This window comes from Gouania willdenowi, chromosome 3 (genome assembly GCF_900634775.1).
Source record: "Gouania willdenowi chromosome 3, fGouWil2.1, whole genome shotgun sequence".
NCBI classification, from domain to species: Eukaryota; Metazoa; Chordata; class Actinopteri; order Blenniiformes; family Gobiesocidae; genus Gouania; species Gouania willdenowi.
Window position 1 is genome coordinate 16,962,111 of NC_041046.1, and position 21,870 is coordinate 16,983,980.

Genomic DNA, 21,870 nt, shown 5'->3' on the forward strand with positions numbered 1-21,870 from the left:
TGGGGAGTCTGCGCATGCTCAGTGAGTCCGGGCTGAAAAAGGTCACGTGACCTGCAGCTGACCGCACTGCTGCTGAAAAAGAAGAAAAAAAGGCTGCGTGTGCGTGTGTGCGCGCGCGTATGGGTGGACAGTGACGTAATACTTCCTGCTGATGAAGTGTCATTGTCCTATGGATTATTTGAGCATTTGAGCGCTTACATGTTTGCTTATTAAATATATATATGTGTTGCTTTCTGCCGTCTCCTGTTTCCCCAAATAGCTGTTGCGCTATCATATTATGTTTGCATTTAAAAGAATTACAAACTAAACAATTATAAGGCATTTTTGAATTACTTTTAGGGTGTTCGCTGTCTGTCTTTTTGGTTCATTCTTAAATTCATTTTTTAAAAGTATATTCCTCATAAGGAATTTAAAATAAAGTTAAAAAAAATAAATAAAAAAAAAATGTTATTGCAAAAAAAAAAAAAAAAGAGCATTAAAAGTTGTATAAAGTGTGTGTTTAAAAGTACTGCTCTTCTCGTTTCTGTAAATAAATTTTCAGTTATTCAAATAAATAAAGTAAAAAAGTTTCGAAGAAAAAAAACATACACTTGTTGTAAACTTTTGCAACACTAGATGGAGACCGAGGCTCACGTATACACCCAATATTACAATGAAAATACTCTGATCTTTTTTGAGAAAAAAAAAAATAAAAAATGAAAATTGTATTTTTCTTCTTCAAATCGCATAAGAATAACATGAAATTTGCAATCATATTTTAGAACAGTAATAAAGCTCTCGTCATCTGAGTTTGGGAACAGCTGGAATAGACGATTTTTGGCTGTTTTTTGTTTTGTTTTGTTTTGTTTTTAAAGCATATAGACAGGCCCTAAAAAGCATAAATTCATCTCTTGACCTGTTTGAACTGTTAAAAATGTAAATATATAACTTATCTTTAGTTTCTTTTTGAAAAAAGATTGGTAGCAAAAATCGTATCAACACAAATTAAATGACATTTTACAAATATGTAGTTTACATTTACATTTTAATGATATTGTAAAACTTTATTATAGATAGAAATACTTTTTATATACTATTATATTAAAAAAAATCCATACTATGTTAAATAATTTTTTTTATGGAGGACTACAAGACACCAAGGAAATCATGCCAAATAAGGCCGAAATAATAATAATAATAATAATAATAATAATAATAATAATAATAATAATAATAATAATAATACATTCATTATATATCCCCTCACACTCTATACACTTTCTATAATAATTGTTAAATATTTATCCTCAATCACGACATCCTCCATTTTTATTGGGAAACTGTACATCCACGGTCACGTGTTCCAGCCCACAATCCTCTGACACATTCCAGCCTCCTGATTGGTCACGCAACTTTACAAACCACTCCCAATTTTCATCTGTGTATCCTTCCGCGTCATTTTAGCCCTCAAACTTCTAATCTTGCTAACTAAAAAATAAAAGAGTGCAAAGCTGAACGAGGAAGCCACCATAATTTTTTTCCTGCTGTCAAAAGCATGATCGATCACATTGTCATTAAACACTGTGTTTTCTCCGCATTCTTTTTTTATCAGTAGTCGGATGGACATGTCTCAGCATCACTGGAAAGTAGTTCCGCAGAGTAAGGGAAGAATCACCTTGAGCTGCTCTCAGTGTTACTGACGGCTGTAGCAGTGACGCACCGGCAGCTTCACACGAAACAAGGTGGGTGTCCTCCACACGACACATATGGCCGTTTATATCCATTTAAAGTGACTTGGTAAATATCGTGTTGCCACATTTAAGCGTAAAAATGGCATCAGTATTGCTACATCCACAGCTCTCGTGAGCCTTTTTTAGAGCAGAACTACTACACCTTGTTGCATATGGCGTCTTATCAAAGCATAATGAGTTCAGAGACGACCAATTAATCAGTACTGGCTTCTTTTATGTTGTTAAAGTCACATTTTACGGGTGTACATGGTCTTTATGACGTTGAGAATGAGACGTGTATACTTGTGATAGATCAATACAGGAGTAGATTTATTTTTGTTTTCTATTCTGACTTCATATCTCGTTTGCTTTATTACTTCTAATTTTCCTCTGTAGCTCACATTGCATGTAAAATTATACAGTTTGGACGGATTTGACTCGCTTCCGGTTGCGTCTTTTTGTGGGTGTGGCCGCTCCGTGTCTGCGGCCTCCCATTGGTCAGTCTCCGTGAGGGATTCAGAGCAGGAAAATGTGACGCAGGATGTGAACGTGACCCCTCGTGCATCGTCCGCGCTGCCATCATGATGTTATATGACTGCGACAATATTGAGATTTTAGTGCATACATTAGCTCATCAAACCCACTGTTTCTTAGCATTACAAATGAATGCGTCTAATATATATACACACACACACACACAACTATTTCTGTATCAGGTGTGTGGGCTGGCTAGTGATTAGAGTAATGATGGCACAGAGTGGAGACTGGATATTCTGACATGGTGGCTGCTGACGTCTTACCAGTGAGGCCATAATTGCGACTCTTATGTTCACTAGTTATCTCAGCTTTTTGGCACACGCATACCCATCAAATCAAGACTGGTTTTAAAGCTTTTTTTTTTTTTTTTTAACAATTTAGTTTAAAAAAAAAAAAAAAAGTTATATCATCCCACTAAGTTTTGTAGCTACTAGCTTTCCACCCACCAAGTTCTATACCGGCTTCTCTGTTAAATACTTCCTGATCGGGATGTAACGATTCACTCAACTCCCAATTCGATTCACGATACTGGGTTACGCAAAACTAGAAAATACTGTACTATTTTCCTTTTATTTTTCATTGTCAAAAGAATCCCTTGATAAACTATGCAAAACAATGCAATTTAACTAAAAATAAATCTTGAATGAAATAAATAAAGGAATAATATAAATGAAGAAGCCTATTTATTTAAACTCTGGTTCTATAATAAACAATGCAAAACTGCATAATAGTTCTTTTTCGTTTTAAAAGTGCAACTGAAAATGTATTTTGTGCCTTAACAATTTGACTTTTAAAAAAACAAACAGTCATTGCCCTGTATTTACATCAGATATTTGTTTGGACCAGCAGGGGGCGCAGGTAGCCCAGTGGTAGGTGGCCATGCAGGTATTCTGCAGTGAAGAAGAGATGCTATGCTAGCAGACAGAGCTAATAGAAAAACGTGACTTTTACAGATATTCACGTAATATTACAGATATTCTTTCGGTGCTAAAGGGGTAAGGAATAATTTATGAACATATTTAAGAGTAGAAGGCGGCCAGAAAGAAAGTAGTAGCAGATTCCGCCCACCGCCTCAGCATTTGGACAAGAGAAGGATAATATAGCCCTCTGCTGTTTAATAAAAGCACTGCGATTCAATTTTCAGAAAATCGATATCAACCGTGATACCTATGAATCGATTTTTAACAGCCTTAAAATTAATTGTTACATCCCTACTTCCTGATGATGAAGAGCATGACATACTCTACACTGGTCTGGTTTGAAAGGCTAAAACATTGAGACCATTAATCACAGTCTCACATGCAGTTTTTTTTTTTAACTTCGTTCAGTTATAACATTCTAATTATATTCACATTAGTAAATTATTTTACCTGTAAGTAGAAAGTGGACTAATTTCTTGTGTAAGTCAACACACTTTAAGGAAGAATATGGAAATTCTACTGGTTTCCTGAGCTGAATGTTATAGTAGTAAGGAAGTGATGCATCTCATTTTGTCACTTAGGCTACTTTCAAAAAAGCACATAATTATTTTTTTTTTTGTTGTGTGTCCAAACTTTATCCATCACACATCCTTGTGTCATCCGTAGTAAATAAAACAATGAAGACAAATGTGGGAAAAAAGCACTATAAAAACTTTAAAAAAAAAAAGGAAAATTTTAAGGTATAAAATTGTGCAAAAATAAGTTCATAAAGTTAAAATAATGTGCACACATTTAGTTTATTTTTAAGATATTAAACACAATTTACGTTATCTACATTTCCACTAAAGGGACCTTAAAACTAGACTTGCTGAAATTTAAGTAAGGTTTAGTACACATTCAGAACCATAAATGCAATGGTACAAATAATTTGTATAGTAATTTGTTTCGGTTTTCGGCCTTGGGTTTTCTCATTTTCGATTTCGGCCAATAATTTTTATTTTGGTGTATAGTTAAATTGTCATGGATAAGTTCTGTTCCACCTTTAGAGTTAGACAGTTGAGAAGCTGAGCTGAGCAGAGCATGTGGCTTGGCTTTTACAGCTGGCTCTGCTCCCAGGCACCTTCACCTCATATTAAGTACTGGTACTCAGGGTAAATTGTGTCTGGTCCCTTTACCTCTGTGTGAAATGTAGAGTTATACTCTCCATTTATGTGGGGTTCTGTTGAGTCTCTGCTATTACTACAGCAACAAAACCCCACAAACCTGGGGCCAAACACCTGTCCTACTGTCAGCTTCTTAATCGGTCGTGGGGGTGAATATGTCTGGGTCTGACTGCAATTGTCTACATGTGTTTTAGTCCTGCAATAGACTAGTGTTGTCTCCTGGATGTTGCCTATGGGCCTTATGTCAGGTTAGACTCCAGCAGCCACCTGTGACTCTGTACAGGTCCGGTTGGTATAAAAGATGAATGAATGAATACATCCTAATGTCCAAATTCCACTATAAAACTTACTATTTTAGGTAGGCCTGGGCCGATAATCAATAAATCAATTAACCGTACAATAAATGAAAATGAACTTGATAAGTTTGCCGGCCTCGGTATTTTGACATATTCATGCGTATTTGGCGGCACGCCTGTCGGCTGCAGAGGCAACGGATATTAAACAGCAGATAACTCAGTCAGTTCAAATAATTTCTCAGTGAACCTGCAGCGTAATTACTCTAAAATAGTATACCACCACCAGACAATGAATCTTGGATTTACGTAGGTAAATCAAACCATTATTGTCCAGTAGATGCGGCAACTCTGGACCTACTACGTAGCTTCGGCTTGCTACGCCCGCGACATCCAGCGGCCTGTGAAGCAGTGTAGCCTCGTACCAGCTAGGAGTGTGACAATATCTCGATATGGCGATGTATATATTTTCCCGTACGATTGATTATCGATATGCTCCCGTTAAGTATCGATTTTTATTTATTTACTTAATTTTATTTTTTTTCCCCCCAAAACCTTTTCTGCTTTTTCACTAAAATGTGCAGGTACATCTTCACGGAAATTTTGTCACTGTTTGTTGAAGGAACCAATATATTGTTTACTGGAATATTGCACTATAATGGTGTCACTGGTGAGAAAGACCCTATTTTTTGTTTACACAAAGCACTATTGGAGATACTTATTCATTTACATTGGTATGTTGACACTTATTTACAGAAATGTTGCACTAAAATAGTGTCACTGTTTGTCTTTCAGATATGTAAAATAAAAATTGTATTTTTCACTTAATCTTTTTTTTCTTGTTATGTCATAGATTATCGTAGATTGATTTCTGACCAATATATCAATAATCACAGTATCGTCAGATCGTGAGATAATCGTTATCGTGAGCTTTGTATCGTGTCATATCGTGAGGTACCCAGAGATTCCCACCCCTAGTACTAGCGGTGTCCGCCAGTGGAGGAGACGTAAGCGGTGTGAAAGGAAGCAGAAGCAGGGATGCCGAGCGGGGCTAGCAACCAAGCTAAGTATTTTGTTTTCCTCGTCTTTCACCTCCAAACAGGCTGGATGACAAGGGGGTTCATCCTCAAGACCTGCATGTTTGTTCCATAGCGGAATGAACGGCGTAAACTCTCATGTCAGTCATCCAATATCTTTGTCTCTGTGGAGGGAGGCAGGGCCGCTAGCATTTTTGTTTACAAAGGTTCTAACTGGATTGGAAGTGTTACCTGTTAAATAATGTACAACTATAAACCTCTGTGCCTCAATGTTTAATATTTATTGCAGGTGCAATTTTGTTTGTTGAGAGAGACTTGATAAACCAGTTTATTTATTACTTTGGTTGAGCGTGGTTTTGCATTTGAGGTGGGTTTTTTTCTCAACAGAGACAGGGTCTATATTGTTTTTGTTTGTGATATTTATTAAAGTGCATTTTTTTGCGAACAGAGACTGAGTCCATTTTATTTTAATTGTTTGTAGGGATGCACCGAATATTCAGTGACCGAATATATTCGGCCGAATATTGCCAATATGCCACTTTTGGTTTAGTGAGTTAAAAGCAAGGCTGAATAGTAGCATATGACCCAATCAAACAACGTGCAGTGATTTCGAGTCGGAAAAGTTTGCGCGCGTTGCTGCGGAACCAGAGCAGCAGCAGCTCCTCCTTTCCACACACACAGCCAGACTCTCTTAGGGCCCTATAAAATTCGTTTTATTTTTTCCAAATTCCGTTTTTTCCACTTTAATTTTTTAAATTCCATTTTTTTTTTTTAGAAATATTTATCATTTTTTTTTAAAGAAAACATTAGTTTTTAACTCCTGTAAGGAAACAAAATAAATAATAACTAAAAAAAACTCATAATTAAACAAAAATGTATGTCAAATATAAAGTACATACAATTAAAAGGTAGATATAAGTTGTAGTGTCATGGATTATTCTGACTTCTCCATTTTAATTATTTATGTCATAAAGATGTACGAGAACAGCATTAATGTCACCTGATATCCTCTCAGGGATCAATGGTTTACTGAATCTTGTTGAGGTTTATTAATTAAGTTCTGATCAACTTGGTTTAAGTTAACCTAATTTAAATTCATTATTCATTATTATTAAATTCATTATTTCAACATGCATTTTACTGTAGCTCTGATGAGATGTTAGAATGTAACATTCTAATAGCGTTGCTCCAACTGACTTTTATTTTGTAAACCGGAAGTTCCCAACGAAACGGTGGCACTTGATGTAGCTTGCTGACTGTGAATAGGTAACTACGAGACACGGACAAAAAACGGGAATAAAAAGAACTAAAAGATAACACGGACTGAGTTATTCTTAGATAACCAGACATACAGTTTGAACACTGAACAGGTGAAGATGATTAAAGCTGATCACGTTCTCACGGAGCGCCACTGCGCTACACGAAACACGGGCGGAGCTTTGCAGGCACAGCAAAGTTAACATGCACTGGAGATTCTGTAGTTAGGAGTCAGTGATGATTTGCGTTGTTATAGATGGTGTTTGTTGTGATTTAAGATGAGTTTAATGCAGCCAGGACAGGAGGAGAGAGGGTGGTGCACCTAATAAGCGGTCCCCAGAAACATTTCCCCATTTAAAAACGTTCTTTGCACTACGGTGACGGCGTTTCATGCCGATTTTGTCCATTTCTGCGTTTAAATGTTTTTATTGGTAGATTCCGTGATTCCGTCCGATTTCATTTTCCGTAACCTCATTAAAGTTGGAAGCCGTCCAATTCCACAACAGTCTTTTGTTAGCGCTGTGAGCCACAAATCCATAATCATTAGGGATGCAACGATTCACTCAACTCCCGATACGATTCGATTCACGATTTATTTTACAAAATGGGACTGTAGACAAATGATGAGTAGAAATTACTGTACTATTTTTTTTATTTTTCATTGTCAAAAGAATCCATTGATAAACTATTCAAAACAATGCAATTTAACTGAAAAACAAATCTTGAATGAAATAAATAAAGGAAAAATACAAATGAAAAAGAAGCCTATTAATTTAAATTCTTGTTCTATAGTAAACGATGCAAAACTGCATCACAACTGAACATGTATTTTGTGCCTTAACAATTGGACTTAAAAAAAAAAACAAAAAGTCATTGGACTGTATTTACGTCAGATATTTGTTTGGACCAGCAGAGGGCGCTGGTAACCCAGTGGCCGGTTGGCATGCAAACAGATCTAATAAAAAAACGTGACTTTACAGATATTCACGTAGTATTACAGATATTCTTTCAGTGCTAAAGGGGTAAGGAATCATTTATGAACATGTTTAAGAGTAGAAGGCGGCCAGAAGGAAAGTAGTAGCAGATTCCGCCCGCTGCCTTCACTTCTAGACAAGAGAGGGATAAGTATATAGCGCCCTCTGCTGGTTAAAGAAAGTACTGTGATTCAATATTCAGAGTATCGATGTGAACCATGATGCCTATAAATCGATTTTTAACTGCCTTATGATTAATCGTTACATCCCTGGTAATCATCCCCATCATTTCCTCCTCAGTTCACAAGCAATGCCAGGTCTCGCTGCGTAGGCTGGTGTAGCATTAGCACGGCGTGCTAACAACTGATGTGTGTAAACAATGGCCATGGCTCCAAGCAGTGACTCCCAACATTATCGGCAGCAGAAAAAGTAGTGCAGTTTGGGCGTCCAGTAGTACAGTTTGCATTGACATGTATATCAATAAAGTATAATATATATTCTATATTAAACCGCAGTGTTTGTTTTAGCTGTTAAATAGTTGAAGAGGGAGGAGCTCACATTCTAGGAGGCGTATTAGGTGACCTCACCTACCAATGTGGGCAAAATCCAACTCACCGCTTTTAAAGTTGACTTTTTACAAAATGTGGAATAAAGAGGGAGGGAGGAAACAGAACTTTTTGAACTTTGGCCCTCTGAATGAGACTAAAGGATGTGTATCACTGTAGCAAAACCATTATAAAGTGATTTTTTTTTCATCATACCTCCCCTTTAATGTACTTTAGTTTTTTTTTTTTTGGAATGCATATTTTGTTTTATTTGAAGGCCTAATATCAATGAAAAACTTTGTTATGCTTTTTTTTTTGAAAAGCGAAGGCTCCTGGAATATCTAAAAAATGTCTGAATATTCAATTAACATTTACTTTTTTAAAAAAACATGTCTAAAAATGTATTCCAGGCTATTTATGCGCTATTAAAAAAAAAAATAGTGAAAGACTTAACAACCGCATTTGATATTCGGTATTCGACCAAGCGTTTATATTTTACTCGGCTTTGGCCACACATTTTCATTTTGGTACATCCCCAATTGTCTGTTTTTTTTATTTAAGATATTTAAATGGTAAGAAATATTAATGAGAAATACAAGTTGATTGCATTTGAAAGGGTGTACTTGCATTATTATGATATATTACATTAGTGGTTATTTTGGTCTAAAAAAAAATGCAGACAAAAATGTAGTTTATCAGCAATAATTTGTGGGACAATATATCGTCCCGCAAAAATTGTTGTCAGTGCAGTTAATGTTAAATAAATGGACTTGATGTTTGTTAGATGTTTGTAATATGTGTAAAGTGTTAACACAGTAAACGAACCATTGAACATTCCAAGTATTGAGTTTCTTTAACCTAGCTGCACATGCTGCATGTTATTATTAGCCATTGCTAGGCTCTTGTATGACCCAGAGTGGGTTGTTGTTACATTTGTATAACAGCAGTGGTTCACGTGGAAGTCTCATGTATGTTGGTGTTATGAGATTGTGGCGATGGCCAAGTCTCTACAGGCAGTCTTCTTCATGTCCTTCATCCTTATTGAACGGATTTACAGATGAGCTCCTGAGAGTGAGGCACGTGTGCAACGGCGATGCAGCAGTTCATTCTGCCGCTGCAGGGAGTAAACTGGTCACTGGCACTGGAAGCTCCTCCATACTGGGGTGTATTTGGAGGTCACCTCTACTAGCGTGCTTGTTTATTCCACGGAGAAACAGGAGAATCTACTTGGGGTATGTACTGCAATATGCAGGAGGTAGGATTTCCTACTGAGGTAGCTATTGTAGACTAGGAGTGCTACGCTGGAGGAGCTGATGCTAATGTCCTGATACCAGATGGAAATGCCTTTACATCAGCACAGGCTTATTTCTTACCCGAGTGAAGAGACTGTTGGAAACATGATTAGAGGAAAAGAAAAGATGCTGACTGCAAGCGTGTTTGCAAAGTGTTGGGATTGAAAGGGATTATTAGTAACTATTTGTAGTCGTGTCGTGTATGTGTGTCACAGTTACTGTGGCTGCTGTTAGCCCAAAGCTACTGCTAACTGCTCTCTGACTGCCTAGGATCAGGGCTGGCTGGCATCGAAATATGGTGATAATAACGTTGTGCGATCTGACAATATTAGATCATTAAGGATTAAAACATGACGACGATCTCCTAAATCACGGAGATCATAGAACCATCTGTAGTGCATAGGGATGTAACGATTAATCGTAAGGCAGTTAAAAATCGATTCATAGGTATCACGGTTGATATCGATTTTCTGAAAATTGAATCGCAGTACTTTTTTTAACCAGCAGAGGGCAAGTGTACAAGTGTAGGCGGCGGGCGGAGTCTGCTAATACTTTCTTTCTGGCTGCCTTCTACTCTTAAATATGTTAATACATGATTCATTGCCCCTTTAGCACCGAAAGAATATCTGTAAAGTACTTGAATATCTGTAAAAGTCACGTTTTTCTATTAGCTCTGTCTGCTAGCATAGCTTCTCTTCTTCACTGCAAGAATTTCTGCATGCCAACCGACCACTGTGTTACCAGCGCCCTCTGCTGGTCCAAACAAATATGACGTAAATCAGTGTAATCACGTTTTTTTTTTTTTAAAGTCCAATTGTTAAGGCACAAAATACATTTTCAGTTGCACTTTTAAAAAGAAAAAGAACTATTATGAAGTTTTGCAATGTTTATTATAGAACCAGAATTTAAATTAATAGGCTTCATTTTCATTTCTATTATTCCTTTATTTATTTCATTCAAGATTTATTTTTAGTTAAATTGCATTGTTTTGAATAGTTTATCAAGGGATTCTTTTGACAATGAAATATAAAAGGAAAATAATACAGTATTTTCTAGTTTTTTCCCAAAAAAAAATTTGTCTACATTCCCATTTTGTAAAATAAATCATGAGAGAATCGTATCGTGAATCGAATCGTATCGGGAGTTGAGTGAATCGTTACATCCCTAGTAGTGCACATTTTAACCCTTGCGGTGTCATGTCTGCATTATTTAACTGTGGTCCATACACAGAACATCCAAAGGTTTTTTTTTTTCTCTGCCAAATCACACCATTTGCTTGTCACTCAGCATTACAGACACCAAAGAATTAAGTGCTTAAACTGAGTTTTGAAGCACTGAGACGTTTTAAGAAACACTGCATGTAATTTTCTTCTGTAACAAACTCTCTGTCACTCCGCAGCAGCTGAGAGATAAGACTCTGTTTACACTTTCTTAAAGGGACAGTGTCCTGAATGTGATTTACTTTAAACTCAGCAACTCAGAGCTGCCCTGAAAAAAGCAACACTACAGAATTTAATCACACATTTCAGCCCTAATGAAGGAAAAAGTCAAAAGTGACACAAAATGTTTGTATTGTGCTGCTAATGATTAATAAAAGGGTTTTTGTGGCATTTTTCTCCACTGACGGTACAGAAACAACAACGGACAACAAAGGGCTTTATTCGTTTTCTTCATTACCGATTTGCCAAAGTACGTGACCCGGAAGTGAAGCGTTACACATTCCGAGATATCTTTAGCTCTGCAACACTTAGGATTCTCTAAATCCTCCCAAATGTTCGTGAGGAGGTTTTGTGCCCAACACCAGCTAAAGCAAAAAGGACACGTTTCGGATGCACAGCAGCAATCTTGTCATGCCAAACTGCCGTTAGCATAGCCGTTAGCGTTGGATGAGAGTACACTTCCGGGTCACGTACTTTCGCCAATCGTAATCGGTATTAGCCTTCTACTTTTTTTTTTCTTTTTTTTTTTTCTTTTCTTTTTAGCCTACTACTTTTTTTTTTTTTTTTTTTTTTTTTTTTAGAAACATCACTCACATCCATTTACTTTTTATATGGTCAGTTTTTACGGATGCTCTTTCCTTTACCGTACCGACGGTCGCTCCGGAGCTTTATGTGGAGATTTAACAACTATATCATTTATTTTGTCCTACTTTTACAAACTGGCTGAGATATTTTACACTTTAAACCTTAGTGCATCTTTTATTTACACTCTTCCGACTGCTTTGCTCCCAGGTCCAGAGACATGAACCTATTTTTTCATGAAATGTTGAGTGGCTGTGGCCGCTCAATCATCTCTCTGCAGGTGTGATGGTCAGTACGCAGTTCTGTCTCTGACAGCCGTTTCACTGGACACGTGTGTGCCGACTGGCGGAAATAAATCACACAGAGTGCACTGCTATATTATTCGCATCTTCAAAATTAAATGAAAAAAAAAGCGGCCAACATGGTGGAAGATACAGTAGTTGTGGTGTTTTTATTCATTTCCTACTAAAAGTAAAATATCACATTATCCAAGCATCCCTCTATTCTGCCCCTCCTGTGAGAAGGGTTGTGGAAAAATGTTATTTAAAAAAAAAAAAGAAAAAAAGCGAGTACTAAGCAAGAACTTAATTCTGCCCTGAGCACCAGATCGAAAAGGGTATGTCTCTCCCTGTCTATAGTACTACAGTAACTGGGAAAGGTCTTTATTATTTTAGAGGTTTTGCAGATCAACTTTAATCTCCATAGTCTGCTCAAGTGAAAGTGAGTTTTTTTTTTTCAAGCGTTTCTTTTATAATTGCTCCTAATAATGACATTATTTTATTATTATTATTTAATTGTCCTGGATTACCAATTGATAGAATAACTGCTAATTCAATAGATGCAACCCCCCCCCCCCCCCCCCCGCAGTTATTTCTATTGGTTCAGTCCCCTCACAGTTTGTGTGGGTGTGTTGCAGTCGTGTGTTGTGACTCCTCTCACGTACAGCACTCGCCTGTTCCATTGATGAGAACGTTGCATCACGAGCCAGCACATCTCTTTGAAGGAGCGTCTAGTGGCAGTGTAAGGTTAAAGAAAACAAGCTAGTGTTTTAGTCTAATGCTAAAGAGTCCCATTAAAGCAGCTTCATTGTTTGCTGAAAGAAGAATTTGTGAGAAATTATCAGGAGTGTCCATCGTAGTCCTATTGAGCCCCTATTTACCATGTTCAGAATGGCTCCCTGCTGTTTTATGATGACACACTAAACACATTAGCAAGTGTTGGACGTGGTTTATATGTTCTTGGTTATGGAAGATGCACATCATGCCCATCTTCTATTTTTTAAGTGATAACTTAAACACAATTTGATTCCTTCATGCAAAAGGAACATATCATATAAACAAGAATGCTTCTATGATAGTGTTGGGCCTGATTATCTATTCATACCAAGTAAACTCACTACAGGAGTGGTTGACCTCCATGCCACTAATCTTTCCAATATATTAAACTTGGCCTCTAAAAACATTAATCAAACATAATGTGCTTAACCTGACATAAGGAAATGCAGTTGCAAACAGTGATTAAAGGGTGTGTGCGTTGAAGTTGCTTTTTTGTTGGGATTTTTTAAAAAGGTAAAGGAACTGTAGCATTTAAAGATCATAGCAAATCTACTAAAATAAAGTTGTGAGCACATTATAGCATTATGGTTGCAGTTCACTTTGCAGCCTTCCCTGTAGGTGTGTAACCACAGCAACCACATCAAACACACACATGCCTTTATCTTGGTATATATATCTTACTGTTGGGTTAAACGTATAGTCTAGAGTGTTTGCTTTCAGAGGTGCTGTTGCAAAGATTCGTTTAGTCCTGATTGCATAACCAAGAAAGATTTGTGCAAAGCCTTCGCTCTGATTAGCACATTGTTTCCACAGTTTATATTTCAAAAGCCCAATTCTTAAAGTGATAATGTAAGTTTGAACAAAAGCAGAGTCAGATATGCTTTTATTTCACTGCACTCTGTGACCTGTGGCAGAACACTGGCTGATTTATTTGTTTTTGTGTTAAGGTTGGTTGCTGATTTGCACAGACCTGTGTTCCAGTGCATTCCTGATAGGCAGAAAGGCATAAGGCCTGCTGCCTTTGTGGTTATTCATATAAACTTATGTTTAGTTTGTTTCCTTGCAGGACTTCCATAGCTTCACCAGCGATCATCATGCCTCAGTTAAAGAGCGACATGGGCTCAGCCTTCATCCAGACGCAGCAGCTCAACGCGGCCATGGCCGACACTTTCCTGGAGCACATGTGTCTGCTGGACATCGACTCTGAGCCCACCACGGCACGCAACACCGGCATCATTTGCACAATCGGTTAGTGCAAGCTTTTTAATATTCTTTACAACCATGTGTTCTGTAATAGATTTTTACGGTACCTAAAATAATGCACTTATAAGGATCTTGATCTTTAAAACATTTAATACATTTTAATTTCCATACTTGTGCACACATTTGAGAAGCAATTTTTGGTATTTATTTGATCTTGCATACAGTGATAGTTATCTAAGTTTTCTGGCTTTCCGTGTTCCATATTACCGATAAGCATGTTTGACACGATTTCGGAAAGTTTAGTTGCTTGTAATGACATTTGATTAGGAAAAGCTGATAAAACGAAATAGAAATTTGTGAACTAACGCATAGATGACACAGAATGGGTCAAGTCCAAAATAGAATGGGCTATATGCACGCTTCACTTCTGCGTTTTAGTGAAGACCGTGAAAGAACTTCTCGTTCTCTATTATGACAAATGACTATAGTTTTCATATTAATCTCACGCAACTCAACAATAGCAGTAAATAGCAAAGGACATCTTATACATTTACATAAGCTACTGGCCTTTCACCGACAAACAGTTATTCCTGTTGATAGATAGATAGCAGTGACAGAAATTATTTTTTGACACGACCACAACAGCAACATATTCAGCACAATAAAACGCATTCAAAATAGTAAACCATCAAATTGGCTTAAAAACAAACAATGAGGATAATTTTATTCAGAGTTGCTCCTCTTGTTTTATGTTTAGCTAGGCGCTAATGCTACTTTAATACAGTAGCTACAGCTATGTTTTGATAGCATTTCTCACCTTGTATATAACCTAATGTCGTCATCTGAAGCAGCAAACCATTCCAAGCCAAACTCGTTCCTGATCCATCTCCTCTATCTGTCATCGAAGCGCCGCATTCTATGCTCGGACCAAATCTATAACACTGAGGGCAAAGTGCAATGCACCCGGCACAGCACAGGAGCAGTGGTCGTGGTCAAACATGGTACATCCATTTCCTCAGAGGGAGAATTTTGTCGCTTTCTTCACTCCCAAACACCACGACGAGGTGCAGGAAGGGAGTCATTATTCCATTCAAAAAGAACGTGGACAGCTCCACCGATGCCCTTGTGCATTTGATTGCTCCATGTCAGGGTTAGGGGTTAGGGTTTATCTCTCCCACTTTTTTTGCAGCTCATCCTCTTGTGGGAACGTAAAAAACTCAAAGCAGAATTACATCTAGCTGAAGCTGTACACTTAGGGATGGTGATTACTTGATGTACTATCTTTTCTTGTTTGGAAGGTAAACTTTGTCATTTTTGATGTCATTGTGTAGAAACACAACCACACAAACAAAACTGTGAAAAACATGTTTCAAAAGTGTGACAGCTCATTTGTCCACTGTTTTGACTGTCCGAAAGCAGTAACAGGAAAGACGTCAGCTGTCTTATTTTCAACCGGAAATACATCACGTGTCACTGTGCATATAGCCCATTGGGGAAATTTTGAAACGGAAAATCAGAGGCTCAAGTTACCATATTAAATTATTAAAATATTTAAATTGCTATTAACAAATTATGTAGATATAGACATCCACTCTTTTTGTTTTTCCATATTTATTCAGAGAGGCTTTTAAAATTTGATTGAAAAATGTATGCTCTTTCTTGTTTTGATTTAATACACAAGCATGCTTTAAAAAGAAATAATACATTTTTGTGATATAAAGAATGAAATAAAATCTTTATTTGTTGTTAACCAAGTGATGATTGTTGTTGTTTAATTGCGCAGGGCCAGCCTCTCGCTCTGTGGACATGCTCAAGGAGATGATCAAATCTGGAATGAATATTGCTCGCATGAACTTCTCCCACGGCACACACGAGGTTGGATTTTGGCTTTTCTTTTTTTTTTTTTTGTTCTGGGAAAATAACTTTAAAATGTCATAGGAAGCAGCAGCTGGGAACTTTAAGTATTGTATTAAGATTATCAGGCATGCTGAGTAAACGATAGGGAGAGTCAATAAACCTCTGGGCTTGGTCCTGCAGGTATGAGTAGACAATATGCCGTGCTGTGCCAATGGAATTCCCTGTTGATCCCCTAGGAACTTCAAACTTGTGTCCATATATATATTATATAGTTGTTCGTGTAATCATTTTTGAAAAATAAGATCAAGGACAAGAGAAAGGAAAGTTAACTGTCATTTGACAGCGTCGTACATTTGACTGATTTGTAGCATTGCGCTAGCTGCTACTATTCAACCCCAATCAACCGTGGCACATGACTTACTTTTTGTGTGTCTTCGGGATAAAATATTAACATGTCAACTCCACCCATGAGGAAACGGCATTCTTAACGTGCCACAGGTGTTAAATCAATATGCAGCATAGTGCATATAGACTAAACCTGATAACACAGTTATCAGGTTTAGTCTAGTTTTGGGGCAGTACATGCATGTGCTAAAAACTTTTGGTAAATGAGAGAATTGCAAAATAAAGCAAAGCTTTGTTCGCTTCAGGTACTATCGATCAATGAATCATAAATTTGTAGTTTCCAGGCTTTGTTTTCATCTTTTCTACAGCAGCATGTTTGTTCCAAGTTTGTAAAACAAGATTGGTAAAGTTACATTTACTAACCAGTGTAATAAAAGGGTTTTTTTTTTTGCAATTTATACTGCAAATCACTGGACAATATTTAGAACTGAAAGCCATTTCATCTGAACTATAAATGAGTTTTTATTGTGTGATTTAACCACACTGTCTGAAAGCAGGACTTCCTGGTCATTTGGGTACATTTAATTGACTCATAGCTTTGTTTAGAATACACCAGCTCTCCTATTTTTGTTGTTGTGCAGGAGTGACAGTGTAACTCACCTTACTGCATGTGGGAAAGGCAGGCAATGTGATTATCTGATACTTAATTTATTACTTAAAGCTCAGCTTATGTATTTAGTCAGGATAAGTCTTGTAAAGTAGGCAGCCTTTTTCAAAGTCACACTGAACCGCTCTCTAGCCTCTCTCTCTGTTTAAAAATTCTCTTATCCTCCATCTCCAGAATATCTGTCATATCTGTGTTTTTGATTATAGGCTATGTAACCGAACCTTTTTTATTAATTTAATCTAATGAAAGTTTCTACTATCATTAGATAGCTACTGTTAATGATATCACTATTATTACTTATTTATTTTTGTATAAAATATTTACTGTTTTGAGCAACTGTTAAATGTATACTGTGTGTGTGTGGGTGTGTATGTGTGTGTGTCTATTTATATTTTGTTGTATTTATTATTTTTGAAATATTGAATTTTTGTATTGTCTGCTCTGCTGTATCTGTCATTTTATGTAAGTTGAGGACCCCCTCGAAAATGAGATGTTTCATCTCAAGGGGCATATCCTCCAATAAATAAATTTGAAATTTGAACTACACTGAACACTGAGAAATGACCTTATAAGCCTTTTCACACTCTCGCTCTGGTTCAGTTCTTCCGCATGAGGTCAAGAGGGATAAACTCACCATAGCTAACATTGTAAATGGCCAATCTGACAGATATTTAGATAATTTTTTGAAAGAAAAATAGCGGAAACGTGGTATCGGTCTCCAAGGTAGAAATGCCGAGTTAGCTGCTAATGCAGCACACCAGCTAAAAATTCATGTTATTCCTGTCTTTTCAACAGTAATCAATCAGCTAAACAGTACTGTTTCACTTATTGCCCAGTCCATCTTGTGCACTTTCAAATTTGTAAAATAATAGCTTAATAAAAATAATCATGGACCTGGTTAGTGATGGTGGACCTCGTATATTTACCTTTTAGTGAGAACTCATACTGTCCTTTTCACACTCGGAAATCCGGCTTTACTATCAATAATAACAATATATTTTATTTATAAGCACTTTTCAAAAACTCTAAAACAGTTGTTAAAACAACTACCAAAGAAAAAAAAAAAAAAAAAAAAAAAAAAAACCTACCACCAATAAAGCTAAGTAGTGAAAATGCAGGAGTAGTAAGCAGAGATCTGTTGCTTTGATACGGCTTCTCCCATCGGTTTTACAAAAGTGCCCGGATATGTGCATCATTCCCGGGTAGAGTCCAAATTCCACCCGCTGGAGACCCAGTTGTTTTCATCAACCAGGGGTCACCTGTGTGGAAGCAAGGGGACTGCCCTTGCTTCCATACTGCTGCTGAGCCGGTCGGATCGGCCGTAAGTGGCATCAGTGGAAAACCCTGGTCACTTCCTCGAGTCCAAATATGTGTAATATTAATAATATAAACCCTACGTTTGTTTGCGTTTATGTCCCTCTCAACCTATGACCCACAGGTCGCCCATGCGCAGTGTGGAAAGGCTTATTGATAGACAGGCTGTATGGGATAGACATGATTTCTCACGCCTTTACAATGAACTTCATGTTCCCACTGTATTATTGTCCGGATGACTCAGGTTTATGATTAGGTGTGGTCACACACTCCTTATCTTTAATTTCCTGTTGTCAGTAATATACAGTCTTACTAGCAGAAGTATAAAATAGTTGGAAAAGTACAGTTCTTGTTTTCATCCTTTTTTCCACATGTTTTTCAATCATTCTTTTGTTTCTTTGTATTTTTAGTACCATAAACAGACCATCAAAAATGTCCGTGAAGCATGTGACAGCTTTGAGCCCGGCAGCATCCAGTACAGGCCAATCGGCATCGCCCTGGACACCAAAGGCCCAGAGATTCGAACTGGCCTCATTCAGGGAGTGAGTTTAGAATAATACAATTGTATATTTAACCTGAAAATAGTTTGATTGAAACCCAAAAACAAGAAGTAAGGTCATTTTGTGTCTGGTTATGAATTTTCTAGAGTGGCACTGCTGAGGTGGAGCTAAAGAAGGGCAACATGATCAAGATTACTTTGGACGACTCTTACCAGGACAACTGCAGTGATGAGATTCTCTGGTTGGATTATAAAAATATAACTAAAGTTGTGGAAATTGGCAGTAAGATCTACATCGATGACGGACTCATTTCCCTGCAGGTCCAGGAAATCGGTACGATCCAGAGAGGAGATGACTCATCAACTACAAAAGTCAAGAACGTACATGTGACCTGATGTGTTTCTTGTCTCAAGGTTCGGATTTCTTGATCTGTGAGATTGAGAACGGTGGCTCCCTGGGCAGTAAGAAGGGAGTCAACCTTCCTGGTGCGGCTGTTGATCTGCCTGCTGTGTCCGATAAGGACATACAGGACCTGCAGTTCGGTGTGGAGCAGGGAGTGGACATGGTCTTTGCCTCCTTCATTCGTAAAGCGGCTGACGTGCATGCAGTCAGAGCTGTGCTGGGAGAGAAAGGCAAAAACATTAAGATCATCAGCAAGCTGGAGAACCATGAGGGTGTACGCAGGTGTGTCTTATTTTCACCGCTCATTTTCCTCATTTTTATTATCAGTGTGTGACATCAGGGTATCAATACCGTGATGGAGTTCAAAAATAAGAAGCGCCCAATTAATTTTTATTGCCCTTCCATTTTTTTTACTCTGTTGGAGTTATCTTCAAAGGGGACAGCTTTTCTTAGAAACTGTTTAAGCTAGGATAACCAAATTTGGTGCGTGGCTTCAGGGTATCAATACCTTGATGGAGTTTGAAAATGTGAAGCGCCCAATCATTTCCTCCGGAGTTATTGCCCTTATTCCTTTTTTTTTTTTTACTCTGTTCGAGGTATCTTCAAAGGGGACAGCTTTTCTTCGAAAACGTTTTATATTCTGATGTGATAATATATTCTTATGTATACATCTAAGTTAGATTTAGGATATTTAGGAAAAGGTTGTGAGTTATAATGAGAACCAATCTGGCGGGGGATGTTGATGACTGTCTTCTTGTTTAGTTTGATGTTGCAGATGGTTTCTGTTTAACACACTGGGACTTTTGATCTGTTTCTCAGATTCGATGAGATCATGGAAGCTAGCGATGGCATTATGGTTGCCCGTGGTGACCTAGGTATCGAGATCCCCACTGAAAAAGTCTTCTTAGCTCAGAAGATGATGATTGGTCGCTGCAACAAAGCTGGCAAGCCAATCACATGTGCCACTCAGGTAATAAGATAATAATGTTTTGTTTGACAATAAACGTGCCAAATCCAGCCCTTTAGACCATTCAATTCATCTCGCAGGAGAAAGTAAAAAACAACAAAAGACATTGTAGTGGAGATAATGATGGTAGCTCAGGCTAGGCACTGGTTCTATGTTTTGCACTAGGTTCACACCAGGGTGTCGGCTAGAACACCACTTGAGGCCACCGTTCCGAAGTATAATGGAGAAAAGAGCAGAGAGTGGTTTCAGAATTAACTTCTTCTTTACTTTGTGTGTGTGTGTGTGTGTGTGTGTGTGTGTGTGTGTGTGTGTGTGTGTGTGTGTGTGTGTGTGTGTGTGTGTGTGTGTGTGTGTGTGTGTGTGTGTGTGTGTGTGTGTGTGTGTGTGTGTGTGTGTGTGTGTGTGTGTGTGTGTGTGTGTGTGTGTGTGTGTGTGTGTGGGGTTTCTGGAAATACAGAATAACAAAATACAATTACAATAATAAAGAATAACAAACATAAATTGACTTCACCTATATAAAGTAACATTATCAACTTAATATAAAATATAGTCACACAGATAAAGTAATTAAATTGTTATAATCACATTTCTCCTTCTCATTCACACCATTATGAACTAACATATAAAACACAGAATTCACAGTTACTTAAACATACCAATCTTATATCAAGTTACTGCTAACCAATTTTATGTAACATTTCCAGTTATATGAACCTCTTTAACTACGGTAACTCACAGGCTACTTTTATTGTGAAATACCCAGCATGTTACGACATCCTGTCACTGAATTCACTTAACTGACCAGCAGCCTGATTAAACACACTTAATTCACACTAACATCTTGGAACTACTGCTCAAACATAGCCCATACTAACATTACGTTATAAGAGTACAAATAAACATGCTCTCAATCAGACATAATACATGCAGAATGGACGCACCGAGCCAGGTGCGCTACCATGAACGCACCGCGAGCACGCAGGCTCGTGCTTTCACTCATATTAACCAACCAAACTCACATGAACACAAGTAAACACCAACAATATGACAACTATACAAGAGGTGGGTACCCACGCTTTCATTTACGCACACGACTCCTAGTTAACTCGTCACTTTACCGCCGGAGCCCACTGATCAACTTGTCAACCACTTACTACGTAACACCCATTCTCCGAGTCTCGTACTGATCACGTGAGTAAGTCCACCTCTCGCGTTAACAACGGTGAAAACATCTTCCACACACAAAAATAGATAAACAGACCTCCACAAACAAATGTACTTATTATTAACTTTGGAGCCTTTTCTACAGACATTATTTATTGTATAAATGACTTATTTATTGATTTATTTATGATTTATTGATTATTTAAAAGGGACAATGCACATTAATGAACAGATATGCTGTAAATGAGCCAGATTTAGCCAAAAGAGGCTAGTTTTCATCTGGTGTCCCTTGCCAAATTTTAAAAGGCAATCGAGAATATAAAAAGTAGTTGTAGATTTATCAGCCGTTCTAAATATACATTCAATGAAACTCCACAATATTTGGAGGATGGCAAGTTCCCCATGCATGACTGCAGTAATTTTAAATTGGAAATTTCTCAAAGAACTCTATTTTTCTGAAATTATTTCACATAATTACCCCTAAAATAAATACAAATTGGTCACAAAATCAATAAAAATTTAAAAGGGAAAATCCAGCAGAGACTGATATTTGTCACTTATTGCCTGGATATTGTGGGCGCCTTGCATACTTTATGCATCATTTACACGTGGAAGTGCAACCTTGGTGACATTAATATTGGAATTGCT

General features: G+C 37.4%; 1 protein-coding gene across 2 annotated transcripts in view; it reads left to right on the plus strand.

Moving 5' to 3' along the window:
• Positions 1-1,579: 1,579 nt before the first annotated feature.
• pkma (pyruvate kinase M1/2a) overlaps positions 1,580-21,870 on the plus strand; it is a 29,258-nt gene continuing 8,967 nt past the window's right edge. For both annotated transcript variants that reach the window (XM_028440308.1, XM_028440315.1), the window contains exons 1-7: positions 1,580-1,721; positions 13,870-14,051; positions 15,790-15,881; positions 18,600-18,731; positions 18,836-19,022; positions 19,103-19,373; positions 19,911-20,061. In XM_028440308.1, the coding sequence (XP_028296109.1) occupies positions 13,898-14,051; positions 15,790-15,881; positions 18,600-18,731; positions 18,836-19,022; positions 19,103-19,373; positions 19,911-20,061 (987 nt within the window). In that variant the 5' untranslated portion in view covers positions 1,580-1,721; positions 13,870-13,897. The remainder of the gene's footprint in view (positions 1,722-13,869; positions 14,052-15,789; positions 15,882-18,599; positions 18,732-18,835; positions 19,023-19,102; positions 19,374-19,910; positions 20,062-21,870) is intronic.